At 56.2% G+C, this 19,741-nt stretch overlaps 6 protein-coding genes across 6 annotated transcripts; 3 read left to right on the forward strand and 3 right to left on the reverse strand.

The window, feature by feature from the left end:
• Nucleotides 1-649: 649 nt before the first annotated feature.
• EX895_003750 (uncharacterized protein) lies at nucleotides 650-2,770 on the reverse strand (the record flags this gene model as incomplete). Its single annotated transcript, XM_029884348.1, has 1 exon — nucleotides 650-2,770. The coding sequence occupies one exon, from the start codon at nucleotides 2,768-2,770 to the stop codon at nucleotides 650-652; it is 2,121 nt and encodes a 706-aa protein (XP_029739058.1).
• A 1,487-nt stretch (nucleotides 2,771-4,257) lies between these two features.
• EX895_003751 (uncharacterized protein) lies at nucleotides 4,258-5,113 on the forward strand (the record flags this gene model as incomplete). Its single annotated transcript, XM_029884349.1, has 3 exons — nucleotides 4,258-4,785; nucleotides 4,872-4,933; nucleotides 5,026-5,113. The coding sequence occupies 3 exons, from the start codon at nucleotides 4,258-4,260 to the stop codon at nucleotides 5,111-5,113; spliced, it is 678 nt and encodes a 225-aa protein (XP_029739059.1).
• A 241-nt stretch (nucleotides 5,114-5,354) lies between these two features.
• Nucleotides 5,355-8,450, reverse strand: EX895_003752 (uncharacterized protein; the record flags this gene model as incomplete). Its single annotated transcript, XM_029884350.1, has 1 exon — nucleotides 5,355-8,450. One exon carries the CDS (start codon nucleotides 8,448-8,450, stop codon nucleotides 5,355-5,357), a length of 3,096 nt encoding a protein of 1,031 aa, XP_029739060.1.
• A 707-nt stretch (nucleotides 8,451-9,157) lies between these two features.
• Nucleotides 9,158-11,590, forward strand: EX895_003753 (uncharacterized protein; the record flags this gene model as incomplete). The annotated part of the gene is made up of 1 exon (XM_029884351.1): nucleotides 9,158-11,590. The coding sequence occupies one exon, from the start codon at nucleotides 9,158-9,160 to the stop codon at nucleotides 11,588-11,590; it is 2,433 nt and encodes an 810-aa protein (XP_029739061.1).
• A 142-nt stretch (nucleotides 11,591-11,732) lies between these two features.
• Nucleotides 11,733-15,404, reverse strand: EX895_003754 (uncharacterized protein; the record flags this gene model as incomplete). The annotated part of the gene is made up of 1 exon (XM_029884352.1): nucleotides 11,733-15,404. The coding sequence occupies one exon, from the start codon at nucleotides 15,402-15,404 to the stop codon at nucleotides 11,733-11,735; it is 3,672 nt and encodes a 1,223-aa protein (XP_029739062.1).
• A 3,281-nt stretch (nucleotides 15,405-18,685) lies between these two features.
• EX895_003755 (uncharacterized protein) lies at nucleotides 18,686-19,711 on the forward strand (the record flags this gene model as incomplete). Its single annotated transcript, XM_029884353.1, has 2 exons — nucleotides 18,686-19,124; nucleotides 19,221-19,711. The coding sequence occupies 2 exons, from the start codon at nucleotides 18,686-18,688 to the stop codon at nucleotides 19,709-19,711; spliced, it is 930 nt and encodes a 309-aa protein (XP_029739063.1).
• Nucleotides 19,712-19,741: the final 30 nt, after the last annotated feature.

A 19,741-nucleotide genomic window follows, 5' to 3' on the forward strand; every position in this document is an offset into this window, starting at 1 on the left:
AGCAGCAGCAGCAACAGTGAACAGCACCTTCTTGTGCGTCGGATCGACCGGTCCAACAAAAGGCGCTCTGCTCTCTCTCTCTCTTTCTCTCCAATCACACACTCTTGATTTTCCAAAATCAGCCTTTTTTGCCCGCCTTTTGGCAGCAATCCCGATACAAAAACGCGGCAGCCCATCGGTCTTTACGTTGCCATCTCTCCGGAAGTGTCGGCGAACAAGCCCGACCCAAATTTCGGCTTTTCCTTGTGTTGCGCTGCGCTCTGAGTGCGAAACTCGTTGCAAGATACTCTCTCCGGCCATGTATCGCCTGCAGAAAATGCCCGTCAGCCGGCAAGACCAGACCGCCAGCTAACTCAAAAGCCTTCGGTCAAATTGGGCTTTTCGGACATAGTGACGCTATTGCATGCCGCTAGGTGGCCCCACACGGAGCGACTGGTCCGTGCTGCCCTTGTGGTTGGCTGCTCGAGCTCCGCTTCTTGCACGTCTTGAGCCACTCCGCTGTCAACCGTCTCAGCTTGGTTAGTTCATCACACGAGGCGTCTTGTGTCGTGACGTTTGGGAACAAGAAGGGATGGAGAGAGGTGTAAGATGTGCATTTTGTCCTGTCTCGACCAGCGTCAGGATGTCTATTAAACCGACGACGACCTGATCATTTGGTCGCCACATCAGCTTGACCGCGCAAGATCCTGCTGATCAGAGAGTTGTAAGGACTCGGGTTGTCCAAGTAAATGTGATGACCGCTGTTAGGTACCACAAAGCAGTTGGTCTTGACGTTGCCCTGCTTGCGCAAACGCTTGACCGCTTCCTTGCCGCCGCGCACGTCCATCCAGTCGTGCTCGCCGTACAAGAAGCTCATGGGCATCTTGAGCCGCTCGATGCGGTCCACCATGGGACGACGCGCGTACGCTCCTGGTGCCAAGATGTGCGCCAAGCAGTATTCGCCCGATCCCTTGCTCAGGAAGATGCTCTGGCAGTAGGCGTGCAGTGACCGCAGCTCGTCGTCGGGCAATGCACCGAAGCGTCGAGACGTGTACCGTCCGGCGAACATGGGCCCAAAGAAGAGCGATCCGCGCAAGATGCCAAACGGCGACACGTTCTGCTCCCACAGGAAGCTGAACACGGATCGCACGCGCTTCGAGAGCCTCGGCGGCTCGTGCGATCCTTTCTCCGGTTCACTCGACTGTCCCGAGCGAGGCACCGTGGCCGAGTCCACTGATTGTTTCGTATCGGAGCGTGCCAGTGGCTGCCTCGCCGAGGAAGGATTATTGCTTGAATTGCCCTCGATAATGCCGCCAGCACGATTTTGCGCAGCTTTGCGCGCCATGTCGTTGGCGGTGCTAGTGTCTTTAAGCTCTTGCGCAACAGACTGGGGCGCCACGCGCTCTTGCGGCTGTTGCACCTCCTGCTCCACCGCCGTCCTGCCCTTGGGCTTAGACGTGCTGTTTGCCGACACCTCGTCTTCCGGTGGAGCAGTGGGGATGCCGACGGGGCTCACCAGCACGAGCCTCTCGACGCGAGAAGGATAGCGAAGTGCATACGCCAGCGACAAGTATCCACCCAGACTGTGTCCCACTAGCACCATCTTTTCCAAGCCCATCTTGGCTCGCCAATCTTCGAGACTGCTGACAAAGAAGCTCTCAGCCGCGGCTACGCGCGTGTCGACATTCTTGGTCTCGCTCGACGGGATGTGGAATGTGGGACGCGAAGAACGGCCCATTCCTAACCAGTCGAGCACGTACAGGCGCGAGTTGGGCACTTGAGCCATCGACTGGATGTTCTGGAAGAAGAAGGCGCTGCCCGCTCCATAACCATGGGCAAGCACAATTTTCGTCTCGTTCTCGATCTCGGCTTCCTTTCCCTTCGAGTAAGGAATACCGATCTCGAGCATGTTGATTTTACGGCCAGAGGGTGGTGTGTATGGCTTGACGCCGTCTTGGAGTGTCTGTGTGAGTTCGAGGTTGTCATTGAGCACCGGCTCGTCCAAGGCAGCATCAGAAGGGTTTGGAAGTCCGTTGGCAGCTGTGGGTCTGACGGAGGGAGACGAGGTGAGCGACGCCGAGGCAGAGCCGGGCAAGCTTTTGTTGACAGCTTGAGCAGAGAGGCTGGTGGAAGAGCCGATATCGACGAGACGGATACAGCCTACTTTGCCATCGGACGCTGGCGTGAGTCCGATGGTCATGGTGGATGGCTCCTTGCTGCGGTGGAAGGGCCAAAACTTGGGCGAGTGGAACAAAGATCCGATTGAGGAGGACGAGGGTGCGCTTGAAGAGTCGGTGTCGTCTGTGCTGCTGGTGCTAGCTCGGCGTGCCCACTCGAGGCCGTTTGCGAGGCCCTTGCCATCACGAATCTCTTCATTCTCGCAAACGACGTTGTTTACCGAAGCGCCTTCAAAGTAGCCCGTGGATCGATAGAGGTGTAGCTCGGCCTGAGCAGCATCCTGGACTGGATTCGCCTTCCACCACGCAGCAAACGACGTCTTGAAGCTGGATGGAATGGGCGGAGCTACGTAGGGCGTCACATCAGCTGATACAGAAGCCGCCGTTGCGTTATTAGAGGAGAGGAGGGCCGAGTCGGACGCAGATGCCTGCACCGCAGCAGCAGCAGCATCTGGTCGGTGTGTCGGTTGAAGAATGGGTGAAGCCGGTGCTGTCTGAGCCGTGAGCCCCGATGCTTGGCGCTTCTGCTGCTGCGAGGAGAGCTCCGGTGTCACTGCGCCCGAAGACGGGGCTGACTCGGCAGCAGCTGGGAAAGCAGACGACTGCGAATGCATTAGGACGGTAAGCGACGGGTTGACGTGCGTTCGGAAAAGCCGGTGATGGTGGAGGGCAAGACGAGCTGGCGATGCGAAAGCAGATGTTGGGATAGTGCTCGAGACGTGTTCAGCCGCGCGGTAGATGCGATGCGAATGTCTGATCACCTGGAGCATTCACAGCGTTGTCAGACGTACGCCACTGGTTCCTTCTGCAGCGCAGTTCTGCACGAACCAAGAAGCTGGCGAGTTTCTCCTCTAGAACCGTACGCGATGGTCTTGTTTAGCGTTTCGTGCAGCTCTATCCGGGTTCGTTCTCGGAAGATGCGTGACGGAAGAGAGGGAGGCGAGGGTGTAAGGGAGGACAGCCGAGAATGCGAACACTGAGGAACGTGTTCGATCGTCTTTTTAACGCGAATGTTGGACTGACCTGACCATTTCAGAGGATTCAGGGTTAGCTCGCTTCGACTCTGCCCGCGACTGCGCCTTCTTGCTGCTGCTGATCAAGAACTAACTCCCTGTGGAAAACGAGCTGTTGATGCGAGACCGACCTTATGCTCCACTAAGCATGTGGAGGAGAGTCGCTTTGGTTTTGGTGCCATTACGCACCCTCAGCGAGCCCCGCGGAATTGCATTGTACATGGCAGCAAAATCCGCGCCCTATCTATCTCACACACACACACACACACACACACAAAATATTTGAAATCCGCCGACTCCCTTGACCGACGTTGTGATAAGCACAAAACCTGTTCATCTTAGTGCAAGGGAGACTCCCACTTCTACTAAGCGGACAGACGCAGCAGAGTGAATCCGAGTTCAGACAACAAAAGGCTCTCTCTCGCACAGAAATGTCAACGAGCAGCAGCATCGTCGGATCCCAAAAAGAAGAAAAAAGGCTGTGCGTGCTTGGACCACAAGTTTTATCCGCGGAGCAGCCATTGTTCTTTCTTTACAGTAACGAAGAAGCGCCGGGGCTGCCCAAAAAAGCACACTGGAGACTGCATGAGTCGAACACGCGACCTTTCGCAAGGTAGGCACACCGAGATGCTAAGCGAACGCTCTACCAACTGAGCTAAACCCCCAAATGTTAAAGCGACGAAAATGTCGCAGTGGTTATATATTACAGCGTGCTGCGACACGTTCACGGCCGCTGATTCTCTCGATTTCACACGCGGGTCGCCGTGCCCCACGCTTTCCATTTCCAGTTCCCAATGCATTTTATTTATTTCCAAATCGGGGAGTGGAGTTTTGGCGGTTGAATTTAGATTGCTCCAACACCTGCAACACACGCACACACAGGCATACGCTCTCTGCCGAAGTGCATCACCCACCCTCTCTCTCCTGAACCCCTTCCCTTCCTACACGATTGCCATCACGCTATCATCCACATCCACATCCACATCCACACCATCACCACGACCGGCATCGCAACTGTATAAGCGAACACACAGCAACGACCGGCTATCTCGACGCTTCCGTTCAGGCATCTCGACCTCGACCCCATCATGTCCGAGCTCTTTGACAGCTACGCATCGGATCTGCAACAGCTCAAGCAGGGCATCCGCCAAAAGCTCGACCAGGCCAAGTCACAGAATGGCGAGGCCAAAAAGTCGACGCTGCGCAGAGCAGAGATGGAGCTCGAAGAGGCCGACGAGGTGATCTCGCAGATGGACATTGAAGTGCAAGGTTTCCCACAATCCGTGCGCTCCCGCTTCTCGGTCCAGATCAGAGGCTTCAAGCAAGAGATCCAGGCTCTCACTAAGGAGGTTCGCTCGGGTCTTTCGTCATCATCTTCAGGAGGAGCGCGAGGCGGATACGACCCCGCCTATGCCGACGAAGATGCCGATCTCGAAGCTGCCGATTCTGCGACGGCGAATCGTCAGAGGCTGCTTCAGGGTACAGCCTCGCTCGAAGACGGCACCAGAAGGTTGGAGGAATCAAATCGTCTTGCCTTGGAGACTGAAGACCTTGGCGCCGATATCCTTCGTGATCTCAGGAGTCAGCGCGAGCAGATCGAGAACTCAAGAGATACCGTAAGTGCATTTGCTGCCTTGCTCGCCAAGCCTCACCCATTTTCGCCATGCTCACTTTTCCTCACATATGTTTGTATCTTCCACAGCTTCGACAAGCAGATCAAAGCATCGATCGCTCTTCAAAGACCTTGTCCAAGATGATTCGTCGGTACGTAGCCAAGAGCAACGCTCCCTGTCTCACTTTTCCCTGTCAAAGCGCATCGCTGACCTGTCTTCCATCTCTCTCGTTTTGCGCTGCAGGGCCAAACAGCAAAAACTGGTTACCGTAGGAATCATCGTCTGCCTTATCCTCTTGATCCTTCTCATCCTGTACAACAAGTTCCTCTGAACACTCTCTGCGCTCCGGTCCCCTCCCCCCCCCCCCCCCCCCCCCCCCCCCCCTGATGACTGTGGGTTGATGAGCACGTCATCTCTGTACATACGCTGTTCCGTTTGCAATCAGTCGCACTCTCTCGCCGACTCGCCCGCTTCGCCTTGTCGATAAGGATCTCTTTCACGCACGTTGTAGCCTGCAGCGTGTGTTACAATACTTTGACTTGAGTAAACGATGCTTGCGGTTCCGCTGCTCCTCACAATACACCTAATGGATCCGACGTGATGGCATTGCCAGCGCTCTGCTTGGCCTCGTCTTTGCTTTCCTCCAATTCTTGGGACAAGGTTGTCCCATTGCTGCTTGGATAAGTTGAGCCAGTCCAGCTCTGGTGCCTCTCGCTGGTCCCAAAGCCGGGACGACCTGCACTGGGAGCGAGGCCGTACGGCGAGCGCATTGCGACATGTTCGCGCTGCATTTCGTCGCGCATGCCCGTGTTGACCGCCCATGGATTGTGCGCAGCCTGTGCCGAGGACGCTGAGCCCGTGTATGCATGAGGTTGAGGAGGGTCGCGTCCGTCGCGAACACCCTGAGGATGCCGATTCGAAGAACTTGCTGAAACAGGATCTGCGGACATCGAGTTGCTAGCCGGCTTGGCTGGACTCGCAGGGCGTTGCGCTATATGAAGCTGGTCGTTTGAAAGGGGCGATGCTTCTGATGCAGGGGGGGCAGCCATAGCCTCTTGCAGCCGGCCCCACCCGCCGATGAGCAGATTCTTCATCCGATTGGCCGCGGCGTCTGCTGCGTTTGAAACGTTGTTTGCCATAGCCATTGACGGGTCGCTCGCTGCTTCGTTGCTCGAGGAGCCTGGAAATGCGGATGCTGCTGTCGGTTGTGCGCGACTTCGAGGTTGCCTTGCCTGGTACGAGAGTTGACCGTTCGAGGTCAAGTCGACTGCGCCGGGTGCAGGAGAGTTCACGACACCATTACTTGGGATGCTCGTTGTCGTCGCTGTGTCTGCAACGGCAGCGGCAAGCGGATTGAGCACCGGATCGGCATCACCTGCACCCACCACGGCGATGGTCGCCTCCGCCTTCTCCAACTCGCCTCCGCCGGGCACTTTCGCGGGGGTGGTATTCGGGTTCTCCGCTGGCGCCCCATTTGCGCCAATGGCTTTGGGTGCTTCGGTGGATGCAGTCACCGCATCGGTGCCGCGGACGGCTCGTTCCAATCTCTCGCGAGCGCGTCGTCGTTCATCGGCTTCCTTGTCTAGAGCCGCATTCATATCGCCTGCGGCCCTCTGGAAGAGCTGCTCGAAGTAGCGCACGTCGCGAGAGTCGGCGATGAGGACACCCATGTCGGTTCCCTTGCGCTTCGGATCGCGATCGTCGAGTTCGGGCTGGTAGCGCGAATTGCGATGCCGAGCCTTGATCTCGGAAGAAAGAAGATACGTCCATGCGCTCACGGTGCGCGCCGGCAAGGCCGGGAGGCTCCTGCCGTCTGAATCCTGGGGCTTGAGACGTTCTCGTTCGCAGTCCATGAGGAATGTGCCATACTTGCATTCGTAAATCGCTTGGTGCAGCTCGACAAGGTACGCCGAGTCGTACTCGAAGCGCTCGGGGAACTGACGCATGATCTGCCACATGCAATCGAGAAACTGGTGGAAGACAGGCGAGGTTTCCTTGATGTTGGAGCCCCTTTTGGAGCCAGCTGGAGAGCTCGAGGTGGCAGCAGAAAAGTTGGCGGTGAGCTGCTTTGTGAAGCCCCAAAAGGCATTGGCAGCAGCTTGTCCATCGAAGCCGCCACCGCCGCCACCACCGGAGTTGGTCCTGTCGAGTTCAGGGTCCGTGTCGTAGCCATCGTCCTGGTCCTCATTCTGACTACCGTAGCTGTTCTTGGAGGCGACGGTAAAGTATCGATCGGACCCCTTGAGACCGCTTCGGTCGGTGAATTTGTGACCGAAGCTGAGCCAATCCTTTTCGATGAGGACAGCAAGTCCGTCAAAGGTACGGAAGTAAGGATCGAGGCAGATCTGGGCGATGGCGGCGAGCTGCGAGGTGCGGTCCCAGCCGTCTGAGCAGTGGATGAGGACGTGGGAGCTGTTTATGTGCACATTGCGCACGATGGACATGGAACCCTCCATGAGCGATTGGATGTGCTTGAGCCACATGGATTTGCGAAGCGCCGCTGGGTCGACGGGTGTGGGATTGAGACGCAGCACAGAGCCAGAGCCATCAGTGACCGAGTCGTTTGCAGGAGCGTCGCCCAGGGCTTCGACGCGCATGCCAAATGTAGCGATGGGCTCGCTCTCGCGCAGCGCATCGGTGAGTCGATTGAGGCTGTCGCGCATGACGTGGATGTTTTCGATGCCGAGATATGACTTTTTGCAGCCTTTGTAGTACTCCATGTTTTCGGTACCGGCTCCTTTTGCGACGTTGGCCATAGCGTTGGTGGTCGGGCGTGCATCAACAATAAGGTTGGTGGTGGTGGCACCGTAGACGGTGGCGACGGCCGGAGCGCCGGAGGCCGAGGAGGCGGCGGCGCCACCGGATGCGTCTGCAGCTGCTTTGGCTGTGATGGATTCGGGATCGGCAAAGTGGTGCGAAGTGAAGATGGCTTCGATGAGTTTCTCGTCTTGGATGGAGCGTGCGTTCTTCAAGCCGACCATGGGCTGACTGGATCGAGTGATGGACGCATGGTTGGCCCAGTGTAAGTAGGTCAGAGCAGGGATGCGGGCCTTGCTGCGATACTTCGCAGCGTAGCTAAGCGTGGTGTCGCTGATGCGCGATGGCACCGCCATGAGCGAAGGATAGGTTGCGCAAAAGGCGTACTGAGCATTGAGGTCAGTGAATCGCCACGCTTTGGAGCGCGAGCCTAGACCTTGACGTGCAAACTCGCTCTTGGGGTCGTACACGCGGCAGCTTTGGAGCCGAGAGGAGGGCTGGTAGTAAAACGCGAAGAGTTGGGTAACGTCGGAGAGGATAGCGCATTCTTTGAGGCTATCAAAGACGGCAAGCTGGTCGTTCTCGGAGTGGAAGGCAAAGGCGGCTGAATCGAAGGTCTTGTAGAAGAGCGTGATCGGGTAGATTCGTTGCGAGGGCGATGCTTGTTGAGTTGAAATGCGAAGGGACGGGATGCGAGTTGCTTTGTGGATGAGCGATAGCGGTATCGAGACTTGCCGTGCTGGCGAATCCGCGGCAGAAGATGACTTGGATTCGAAGATGAGATGATGAGGAGTGAGATGAAGATTGCCTCGACGACAAGCTGCTTCGCCCTTTCGCTGGAACCAGACATCAATGAGGGTCTCGATCTTTGGCTTTGGTAATGGTACAAGCGAGCCTGTTGACGCCGCCATGGACGATATCGAAGCTGTTGACGCCTGCATCTCGCTCACGACTCTCCGAGCCAGCTCCAATCGTCAGTCCGAATGTGGTACCTCGAAGACGGGTGCGGTCCTGTATAGCCTTGAGTAAGAAGAAAGATCCGATACGGGTGCGACGAGCGTCGATCTAGCGTCGGCACGAGCAGCGAGATCCCTGACTGTCTCTTTTTGATCTCGACTTGTGGAATGCGACGTGGCTGGGCCGACAGTGATTGGCGTAGCGATGTCGGAGCAGCTCCGAGTTGCAATAGACAGTGTGCCTATATGAGAAAGTCGTCGCTAGTACCGATAAGACGAGACAAGGGAATCGGAGACGATGCCGACAAGGTTCAAAGATTGCTGCTGTGTTGATGAGTTCCAGTTCAGGGTCTTGATTGTTTGCTTTCTCCAATTTTCTCTTGGCTGTGATGGCCTACGCGTTGGCAGTGTTCAGCTGACTGCCGCGCCCAAAGCCGTCTCGCTGCTGCAAGACTCCACTTTTTCTCGACGAGCAAAAATGTGGGACGCCCCGTGCGTGCGTGCGTCCGATAGGGCAATCTCTCCCAGGAACGTGGATGGAAGAAAAAGCACTTTTTGCTAACACAGCTTTCTCCCCTACACCACCTCTCAACACTCTCGCGTTCTGTCTCTTGCTTCCTTGATCAGGCAAAGGCACTGGACTCATCAGAATAGCCTACGCTATGAGTCAGCCAATCGATGCGCCCGTTGCGCAGCCTTCGCGGCGAGACGAGCCATCACCAACTTCAAATGGCCAATCTGCACCGCTCTCGTCCTCTGTCCGCTTCCATCCCGACCTGTACCACAACGAAGCCAATGCTTCCATCGACAGCATCAGTTCGAACCGCAACCATCGCTTCGGCGACCATGTTGAAGAAGCCAGCTCAAACGACGACGACGATGACGAGGCGTACAATCGCTACTCGAGCTCCCACACCGATAATGGCCGCAGGTCCAGTTCTTTCGGCATTGGCAATCCTGCTGCTCACGGCTTCCCTTCCTCCTCAGCGTACAACTACAGGGCTATGATCAGCAAACACGGCCATGGCTTCCCAGACAGAGCTGAGTCTGTCCGCAACATCTCTGCCCTAGCCAACCTTGTCGACTACCGATCCAACTACTACGAGGATCACCGTGTCAGCGAGGAGGAAATCAAGCACCGCACCAAGCATCTCGGCTGGGCAAAAGCCTCTGCGGTCTGTGACTATTACGAGCGCCTCAATGATACTCTCGATGGCTGGAGAGAAGTCGACGAGATCCTCGATTCTCGCTTTCCTGACGAGGTCATGCGACGTTTTACTGAGCAGGATGAACTCCAGCAAAAGAGAAAGAAGCGTCGTTCCAAGCCTTCTAAGAAGTCGAAGCGCAGGCAGAAGCCCAGCTCCACTCAGAACGGTGGCCGCAAGACGCTCGAAGAGAGCGATGGCAATGTCTCCGACGAGGAGGAGACCGACGAAGAAGACAGAGGCAGATCCAAACGCTCTCTCAAACGCAGTTTCAGTGCCAAAGCCATCGACGCATTCAGCGGGCTGTGGTTTGGTGCTTCGTCAAGCCCACGCTCCTCCAGCAAATCCGATCTCGAACGCGGTCGCTCCTCACGCAGCAACCGTCACCATCATGACCTTCGCCCGTCCAAAGGCAAGGCCTTTGATTTGACTTCGGCAACCGAGGAAGAGGAGGACGAGGAAGACGAGGAGGAAGTGGGCCCAGACGATTCTGAACAGCCCCTCTCCAGCTCACCTTCTGGCACAGACCCAAGGCACCGTCCGTCTGTTCGCCGTGACTATGGTGCTACTTCGGCATCCAGCGCTGGCCAGCTCTACGAAAAGCTTCGACGCGAAGGCCGCATCGAGCAGATTCGCCGTTCCGAGTCTCAGATCGCCCTGTCTAGTGGAACTAGCAGTCCCGCTCCTCCACCAAGTGGTGGGCAGACCCCCCGCGAGGGCATCTCGTCTCCCGGCTCCGTCGCCAATACGATCCGCCCCAGTCAAGTCGAAAATATTCCCGAACACGAGGCTCACAACATCTCTGGCTCCACCTTGAGCCAAGTGCAGGGGGTCAAAGTGGTGCAGTCCTCACGCGAGCAAGGCAGCCTCGATCGCGACTATAGCCGGGAGCGTCAACATCGACCCTATCATTCCCAGGAGGAAGAGCGCCAAGCACTGCTCAGCACCGTGCCCGGCCGCGCAAAGGAAGAGGAGACCTCACGCTCCGTTCAATTCGCCATCAACATCAACCTCATCATCAACATCCTCCTTCTTGCAGGCAAAGGTGTGGCCGTACTTTCTTCCAATTCGGTCTCGCTCATCGCCTCGTTTGTCGACAGCGCCTTAGACCTCTTGTCCACCATCATCATCTTTGGCACCTCGAAAGCCATCGCCTATCGATCGTGGAAGACCATGTACAAGTACCCCGTCGGCAAACAGCGTCTGGAACCGCTCGGCGTTGTCATCTTTTCCGTCCTCATGATCGCCTCGTTTGTTCAGGTCTTTCTCGAGTCGGCTGGACGCCTCCGCGAGGTGCTCTTGACTGGCGAACAGGACCCGGAATCCGCTGCCAGTCTGCCCTTCATCGGTGTCGCTTTCATGCTGGCCACCATCGGCATCAAGACCGTCATGTGGCTCCTGTACCGCTCTTCCAAGTCGTCTGGAGTCCGTGCTGTGGCGCAGGATGCCGAGAACGATGTTGTCTTCAACATAGCCTCGCTCATCTTCCCCATCGTCGGATCCAAGTTCGGCTGGCCTGCATTGGACCCGATCGGTGGTGTTGTCCTGTCCGTCTACATCATTTACGAATGGATCGAGACCCTGTGGGAGACCGTCTCGAAGCTTTCAGGCGCCGTCGCCTCGGCCACCGAGATCTCCAAATGTCTCTACTGCGTCGTCCGCTTCAACTCGGTCAACAGCGTCTCGGCGTTTGAGCTATTTCATTCAGGTGACAACCTCATTGTCGAGGCGGACATCGTTCTGCCTCATACGATCTCGCTCAAGGAGTCGCACGATTTGGGAGAAATTATCACCTACTGTACTGAAAACATCACTGGCGTCGAGCGTTCCTACATTCACCTAGACTACAATCCCAAGGGTCAGGCAGGCCATCTCACTCAGCGAGGATAGTTGCTGCCATTAATTTTTCGTGGAAAGTCCTAGATCGAATCTCACGCTCATTCACAAACTTTTTGTCTTATTGTTCACTCTCGGTAATGGAAAAACAACGGCTGCGGGTCGGTTTGGATTCGCTTGCGCTGGTGAAAAGTTGTCAGAATCCGCTCGCTCGCTTCTTCTTTTTTGGGGGTCGGTCTGCTCTGACGGGCCGAGCACCGAAACGGCCTGCCTCGATCTGGGTAGATGCTGCTCCGAGGTGGGCTAGCGTTGGGGTGCCCACCTGTGAGGAGGGAGGCGATACGATGGGCGTCAAGTCGGCAAAGCTGCCCGCCAGACCGAACCTGGGAAGGGCTGCAGGTTGAGATTGTGCGGCTGACGATGTTTGCGGCACTCGTAGCGAATGTCTCAGTGTATCTGCGGGATGGTAGACCTGCGATGGTGCGCGGTTGGGCTGGGAGGAGATGGCTTCGCGTTGTTGCTTGCGTCTCGACACGAGCGTCGGAGGGGCAGGCGAAGCGGACACGCTGTCAGCTCGACTCGCGGCCACCAAGGACGGAGGATACGACGACGACGCACCCTGCGAGTCAAATATACCCGATTGGGACAACGAGGGAGCCGCCGACTGCTTGCGACTGCGGCTGTGGCTGCGCGATCGGTCTTCGGTCGACACACTCGAGGCGCGCGAGAAGGACCGCGAGCGTGCACGGGCCGTCGAACCCCTCATCCGACTCGCTCGAGGCAACCTGTGCAAGCCTTGGAAGGGATCGAGGTAGTTGTACTCTGTGGGATCTTCGCCCAGCTGCCACTCGGCCAGCAGCAGCCGCGCAGTCGACGATGTGCTCGGCAACAGCGCTTCTAGCTCCACCTCATCCAGATTCCTCTTTGATCCGTTCTGCTCGTGACCGGATGTCGCCGGCGCAGCAGCAGCAGCAGCAGCCTGCACATCGCCGCTGCGCAGCGGTGTGAAAAACGATAGACCCACACTGCCGACATGCGGTGGGGGGATGACGTCGCCTTGCTCCTCGACGAATCGGTAAATGTGGCGATGCTCGAATGCCGTCCAATTGGTGCCTTGTCGCTGCTGCGGACGCTGTCGTGGCGCACCCTCGTCCAAGATGCCAGCCTTGGGCCGTACAAAGATTTCGGATTCGAGCGCGAGATCCAGCATCATTTCTCGAGATGCTTTTTGCAGCGAATGTTGGAATAAGCGTCGCCATGTTGCGGTCCAGCTCTGCACCGCCTTTTCCGTGGGAAGATACGGTGCCGTTTCGGCGTGGACGTCATCGCGAGAGCCCTCGAGAGCACGCTTGAGAACGTCATCCCGGGGGGAAGAGGCCTGCCCTTGTTCGTTCTGACCTGATGCAATGGTGCCTACACGAGACCATGCGCCTTGGGCAGACGACGCACCGAGTGAGGACAGCGTCCGTCGAAGATCGTCTCGCAAGTCGAGGATGGCTTTTGTTCGTTTTTGCTCCGCTTGCTCGTCCCCCTCAAGTCCCAGCGCATTGGACCATGGAGCTCTCGAGGATGGTACCCGCTCTCTGACGTCATTGTCTTGATTCAAACGGGTGATGAGCTGACCGAGCGAAAGCGTAGCTGCTTGTACCGCGGTTTGCCCCTTTGACGGGACGTTGAACAGATCAGCTACAAGACGAGCTGCTCCATGGCCTCCATCAACGATTGCATCGCTGCGCTGCTTGTCAGCTTTCCGTGTACTGGAAGCGGCAAACAGGCTGCGGTACAGCTGTTGATAATCAAGATTTTTTGTCTTGACGTAACTTGAGCTGTCGATGTCTGCTCGACTGTCAAGCGACTGATCGTTGCGGTACAGGTGAGAGTCCAAAGGCGGCAAGATCTCGATCTTCACACTCCCATGAGATGGTGCTGGACTGTCTTCGTGAGCGTGCATCCGAAACACATGCGCTAGCAACGCGCCCCGTTGATCGAGTTGGAAGGCAAGGATCGATCGAGAGACCTTATCTTCCAGAAGGATCTCAGCCGCGTCGATGAACATAGGTGGTGCTGCAGTTCTTTCGTGACGCGGTCTGGGAGAGATGACTATCGGAAGAAGCACGGGCGTCGGATGAAGCTTGTAAGTCCACCTAACAGAGGTATCCTCTGTCAAAGTGCGACGCAGCAAATCATGGCCGGAATCCTGTTGTCGATGTGAGCTGAGAACATAGCACGATGTCAGCTGATTACGTTTTGATGACAGAACGCACATGATGACGTCGTCATCCGTTCGCGCCGATGTTTCTGTAGCAGCGTTGTGGCGAGGCAGATAGGTAAGGGTGAGGGTGGGGTCGTCTCCTCGATGATGCTCGGTCGAAAAGAGCGGCTGGTAAGGTTCTTGAAGATCAAACCAGAAAATCGTGTCTGAGGAGCATACGGCCAAAAGCTGATGATCCGAGTCCGCTTGGATCAGAGCCATGGAGTAGAACCTCACGCGCCTGAACGAGGATAGACAAAGGCCCGTCTCGAGAATGGTGTCCACGTTCGAGCCGGTCTCGACTTCCGGTCCAAGTACCGGGTGTTGGAGCGAAACGCGGACAAGAGCATGGCCATTCAAGACAAAGAGGCTGCCATCGTCAGGAGCGAAGAGGACGCGGTAAGGCGCATGGATAGAGGGCAATGCTCCGAGATCGGACTGCGGAGTTGCATCGTCTTGAACGTCAGACGTTGCACGAGGAGAGAGTCTGACAAGGTTGCGCTGAACTTTGACACGTATGGTAACCGACGCTGCTGCTGCCGCCGATGGGGCAGGAGGTTCTTTCAGGAAGCCCTGTCGCTTCTTGGTTTTGGATGCTGATGGTGTAGCTACATCAGAGCTAGGAGCGACCGGATCCAAGGCAGGGTCGATTTGCTGTGCAGGGTTGTTCTCTAGACTAAAGTGATATAGATCGATGTTGCCGTGCCTGTCTACAGTAGCCGCCAGCGCAGATCTGGTGGGACTGAAGCAAATGTCTTGATGCTGAGCGATCTCGTCCGAGCCGTAGTGGGCCTGATATACAGGTTTGAGTTGCAGCCAGGGAGAGCCGTCTGCGCCGTCTCTGTGTTGCAGCGAGTAGAAAATCGTGCTGGTATGCGTGCGAACAGCGAGAAGCTTTTTGTCCGCAGAAGCAACGATCTGCAGAATGGGAGTGCGGAACAACTGCTCTGCACTGTGCGCTGGGACGAAGATCAGTCTGGAGGAATCCGTCGCTCTCGATTTGCCCTTTGCTTGCGATTTCGTGGACTGCGCTCGTTTGAGCGAGACCGATTCGCCAGTGCTGGTATGTACTTGGAGTTGATGAAGGAGGAGGCAGTTGTTGTTGTCACCACCTACGCATACGACGGCGTAGACTCGCATGTGCTCGAAAGCAACAGGACCGAGGAAGGCGATCGCCTGCGCCTCTGCAATACCCATCGAGCCATCGAGGTCGTGCGCTGTATCTTGAAGAGCGTTGGCATTGTCGTAGATGAGTTCGGATAGCAAGTGGGCTGGAATGTCAATGTCGGGATGATGCTTGCGCAGGAACGTCTGCGCGGCGACAATGTCGGCGTCGACAGAAGAGCCAGCTTCGGCATTGTCGCAAGGGTAAAGACCCGGTCGAAGCCGTGCTGAACATGGCTTTGTTGGAGGCGCCGGCTGTGTGCATATCGAGGGACCCGCTGGAGTGATGATCTCTTCAAGTGAGAAGCGCGGAGTGGGGAATGCTTGTTGGACGGGAAGGGACCATTGCTGCGAGGAGATCGAGACGGCTTCGCGCCCCGTGCCATTACGGGAGCGGCTGCCACGGATGTTGAGACGGACCACCCCCCTCGAGCCTGGCTGTATGTGCTCCATGAGCGAGCGCTGGCAGGAAGTGTGTGAGGCCAAGTGCGGTGCCCCATACAGCAGGCTGAGGCTGGCTTGGTCTCGATGGCCTTCCAAGACAAGTGCGGGCCGTGGTGGTGGTTGATTGGTGAAAGTCAAGGGCAAAGTGCTACAGAAGTTTACGACATTCAGGGTCCAATCATGAAATCTTCTGGAAAGAAACGGGGGAAAACAATGAAAAACAAGGCTCGTGCTCACAGAGACGTGCAAAGTCATGCTCAAAAAATACAGTATTTTATACGAGCTCATACAAGGAGCTTGGACTAGGCGATCGCATGACGAAATCAGTGGTGCTGCCAACATCGAATGGCTGGAAGCCTGCCGAGAACAAGGAGGTTGATCAGCGATACTGTAGAGCCTGACCGATGATCGAGAGCACCTGGAGCGTCGAGAGCAATTTGCTTTGGCTTTGTCGTGAATATCGCCGCGATGCACAGTCCCTTGGAGAAGCTGTGAGCTGCAACGTCCTTTCTTAATGCTTCATGTCAAGGAGACTGATGCCTTGCCTTGCAACGAGCTGGGTGGGTGCAAGTGCGGAAGGGCCGAAAGAGGGGCACGCTGCGTGCCATTCATCCCTCGCCGCGGATGTGAGCCGATGCCCTTATCGAGAGCTTACGGCTTACTGGAACTCAGGCAGAAGGACTTCTTGCCTCGAAAGCCATGTTCCGGTTTTGGGAGATCCCAGGCAAAGTGCCCCCGCAGCAGCTGAGCCCACCAACACACAAAGCTCCTCGTATGCCCTTGATGCCGTGGAGACAGAGATGGCGCGAGCAGGGAACATAGCTACCAAGGCCGAAAAGACCACGTAGTAAGCCGTATTGTTCAGGACGGGCTTAGGGCCGCCGCCGCTGGTGCTCAACGATCTTGCCTTGAACTCCGGCGTGTTGCGCGAAAGCGATTACGGAACTCAACTTGCTTTCTGAAATCCATGCTACAAGGCCCAGTGCTGGAAGCGAGTGAGGAAAGGAAAGGTAAGGCAAGGCCAGGAAATTGAGCCGTCGACGACGATGAGCTGGTGGTTGGACCGAGGAGCGTGCGGGTGGTCTTCAATATGGTTCAAAAGTGCGCGAGGCTTCGGGTGCCGAATTGTATTATAGAGCAAGTTCTGCAAAGCTCAATCCAGACGCTCAGGCGAATTGGTTCGCCTTGACGAAAAGGTCCATTGGCCTAGACAGGCTGCTGGTCTTGACAACTGCGGCATGATCCCCACGGTCACCAGGGATGACAAGATTCCAGAAGTGTGCCTAGTCGATCTCACCGGTTCCTTTGTCCCTCAGCAGCTCGAGTTCACAGACGAGATCAAATTTGCTACCGGCAACCAAAGCTGTGCACGCATCCTTGGCCAGCTCTCAGCCTACTAAAGCGCAAGTCATGCGGGTCAGCTCGACGATATTGTTCACGGCTTCTACTCGATCTTTGCCCCGCTAGCCGAGACACAGGAAAACCAACAGGTGATTGAGTACCTCAACAGCATACTCAGCCAGGATCAAGACACAATTGCTTCTCGGCAGCTGGACGAGGGAGGCCAAGGCGGAGATGCCGTGGAAAAACATCAGAACAAGCTGCGCAAGCTTGTGTTTGGAAATCCTGCAACCCCCCCATTGCAATTTGAGCCAGCCTCAAGGAACGGCAAGGTGGTAATGTTCTAGGCTGGGGGCTCTGGGCTCTGGGATACCGTCGGTCACAGCTTGGCACGTACCTGCGCGCCAACGATCCTCGATCCTACTGCGGCGACTATGGAGGCTGCATGTCGTGGCATCATGCCGCCGTGAACCGATGGGGGATCTTGGTTGCCTACGGCTACGCCGGTAATCTTTTCAGGTCGGCGCGTAGCTAAGGTCTCGAGTCTTTCGGTGCCAGAGCCACGCAGGTCCATCTCGGAATGGGAGGCCTTCTGCTTCAGCAATCGTGGTACCGGTTGCTAAGATGGCCGTCCTCCTTCAACTTCTCCTTGTTCCCTAATGACTCGTTCTTCGGTTTGCATAAGCTCCACCGCTCTGTAGAAAAGACTCAAGCATTGCAAGTGGATATGTCTGACCCGATGCAAAGTTGACAACCCTATTGCAAAGTCAGGCCAAACTTGACTCGTCCATGCTGCGATGGCCAAACTTTGCGTAGTCCTATTGGGAATGTTTCTTGTACTTTGGCTCTGCTTCTCTTCCAGGTTGGCTTGCTCGTCGAAGCAGTTCTGACATTCAGCAGATAAACAAGAGCCAATTTGGGGAGCCCGGCCCTTGGTGGGGCGTTCGACGCACAGTGACCGCGTCATCGCATTGCGATCAGTTGCTAGTTTGTTGGGCCAGATGATTTCTGCATCGTTCTGCCATCTGCAACAATGTCTATGTGGAAGTATCTAGAAGGGCTAGGGGACGACAATGAGCAAATGGACAAGCAGCTCAGGGGCTTGTGAGCAAGAGCAAGCGCCGCACAGATTGACAGCCGGAAGCGGAAAGCGACACACAGCGGGAAACAGGCCAACAATATCGATCAAGCAAGCAAGCAATCAGGCAGCGAGGCATAGGCTGCTTTGTCGGTGGGAGGTGGCGGTGCAGGGCATCATGCACATGCTTGCTAGCCTTTGAGATCGTCGACCGTTCCGCGAAGGGGTCCAGCTCGCCAAGCGAAAAACACAAACAAAGCTGCGCTAACTAGCACCGGAAATCTTTCATGCTTATGCACAATTTAGCGTCGAAACAGGCGCGACAGCGGAATAGCGAGGACCGATGGATGCACACTGCCTCGCCAGTCTGCTGCCAAGATGCGTTCGGAGGTCTCGGCCATCTTTGCTCCGTGATCAACAAGCGACAAGTCACTTGTCATTGTGCTTGGCTGGCTGGCTGCAGCATGTGCTGTGCTGCACTATGCAGTGAACGGATGTCCAGGACTAGCATGAAACCCTTGCTGCATGGTCGCTTGTGTTCCGATGTTTCCAAAGTCGGGGGATCTGATCACGCTTTCGCCAACACGCAGGTTTCTCTCGACCCCTTGATGCGCTTTTTTTGTCTTTTGCCACGAAGACGTACTGTAGCGGCAACGCAGGACGAGCACCTGCTCTGCTCCGAGCGAGGGATAAACCAAGCGGAATGACACGCTGTCGTATTGAGGCGATTGCCTCACCGTTGCGCAAACTCGCCTCGTCTTGTTGATATATAGAGGTGGTACGACAAGCATAAACCAACCTGGCTCAGTTAACCACCGTTCCATATCTCCTTTGTCCACTTAGTTCTTCGAGCCTTGGCCCTCACAACGAAATGTCGGCATATTCTTGGTTCACCTTGCTGCTGGCAGTGCTAGTCGCACGTCACGCTGCAGCGCTGCCTCTGGATGCCCTCACTTCGAGAGACTCTTCGGCATGCAGCTCGCTTGCTCAGAGAGTCAACTGGAACACGCTGTCCTCGGCGCAGAAGAACGCTTACTTTGATGCCGTCAAGTGCCTCAAAACAAAGCCGTCCCAGACCAGCTTTGAGGCGTCCAAGAACCTGTATGACGACTTCCCCTCGATTCACATCCAGCAGGATCACCACATTCACGGCGTTGCCGCCTTCTTGCCTTGGCATCGTCGATACGTCCAAGCGCGCGAGAGAGCACTTCGCTCGTGTGGATATCAGGGACCCACGCCCTACTGGGACTGGACCAAAGCAGCAGACACGGGTAGCCCTCAAAATGACCCCATCTACTCGGTCCAGGATGGTTTCGGAGGCAACGGCGATCCCAACAATGACTAGACCGTCATGCAAGGCCCTTTCGCCAACTTTACCCTCGACATCAAGACTTCGGGTTCAACAGACGACATTCTCTACGAGCCCCATCTGCTTCGACGCAACTTCGAAGACAATCCTTATCTCTTCAACAACTTCAACTCATCGTCGGTAGCCAAGGGTCAGGCTATCTCTGCTTTTAACGACTATCGGTACTACGTCGAGGGCGTTCCTCATGGTGCAGTCCATCAGTACATTGCTGGCGATATGGGTCCGGCCTCTTCCCCCAACGAGCCGCTCTTCTTCCTGCATCATGCGGCAATCGATCGAATTTGGGCACTGTGGCAGGACATGGACCGCTCCAAGCGTTTGACCGACTATGCCGGAAATCTGCCTGGAGCCAGCTCGAAAGATGGCCCATTCGAAGCCACAATCGATGATCTCCTTCCTTCCTTTGGCGGCCTCATTGACCAAGTCCCAGTGCGCGACGTTATGGACACAAGGGCCGGCGACCTTTGCTACGAGGTAAGCATACCAGCACGCGACCTGTTGATCCCCTTTTTTTGCGGCGACAGTTGACTGACGCTCCTTGATCTCTATCCTTGTTCT

The sequence above is a fragment of the Sporisorium graminicola genome, chromosome SGRAM_22, assembly GCF_005498985.1.
Source record: "Sporisorium graminicola strain CBS 10092 chromosome SGRAM_22, whole genome shotgun sequence".
NCBI classification, from domain to species: Eukaryota; Fungi; Basidiomycota; class Ustilaginomycetes; order Ustilaginales; family Ustilaginaceae; genus Sporisorium; species Sporisorium graminicola.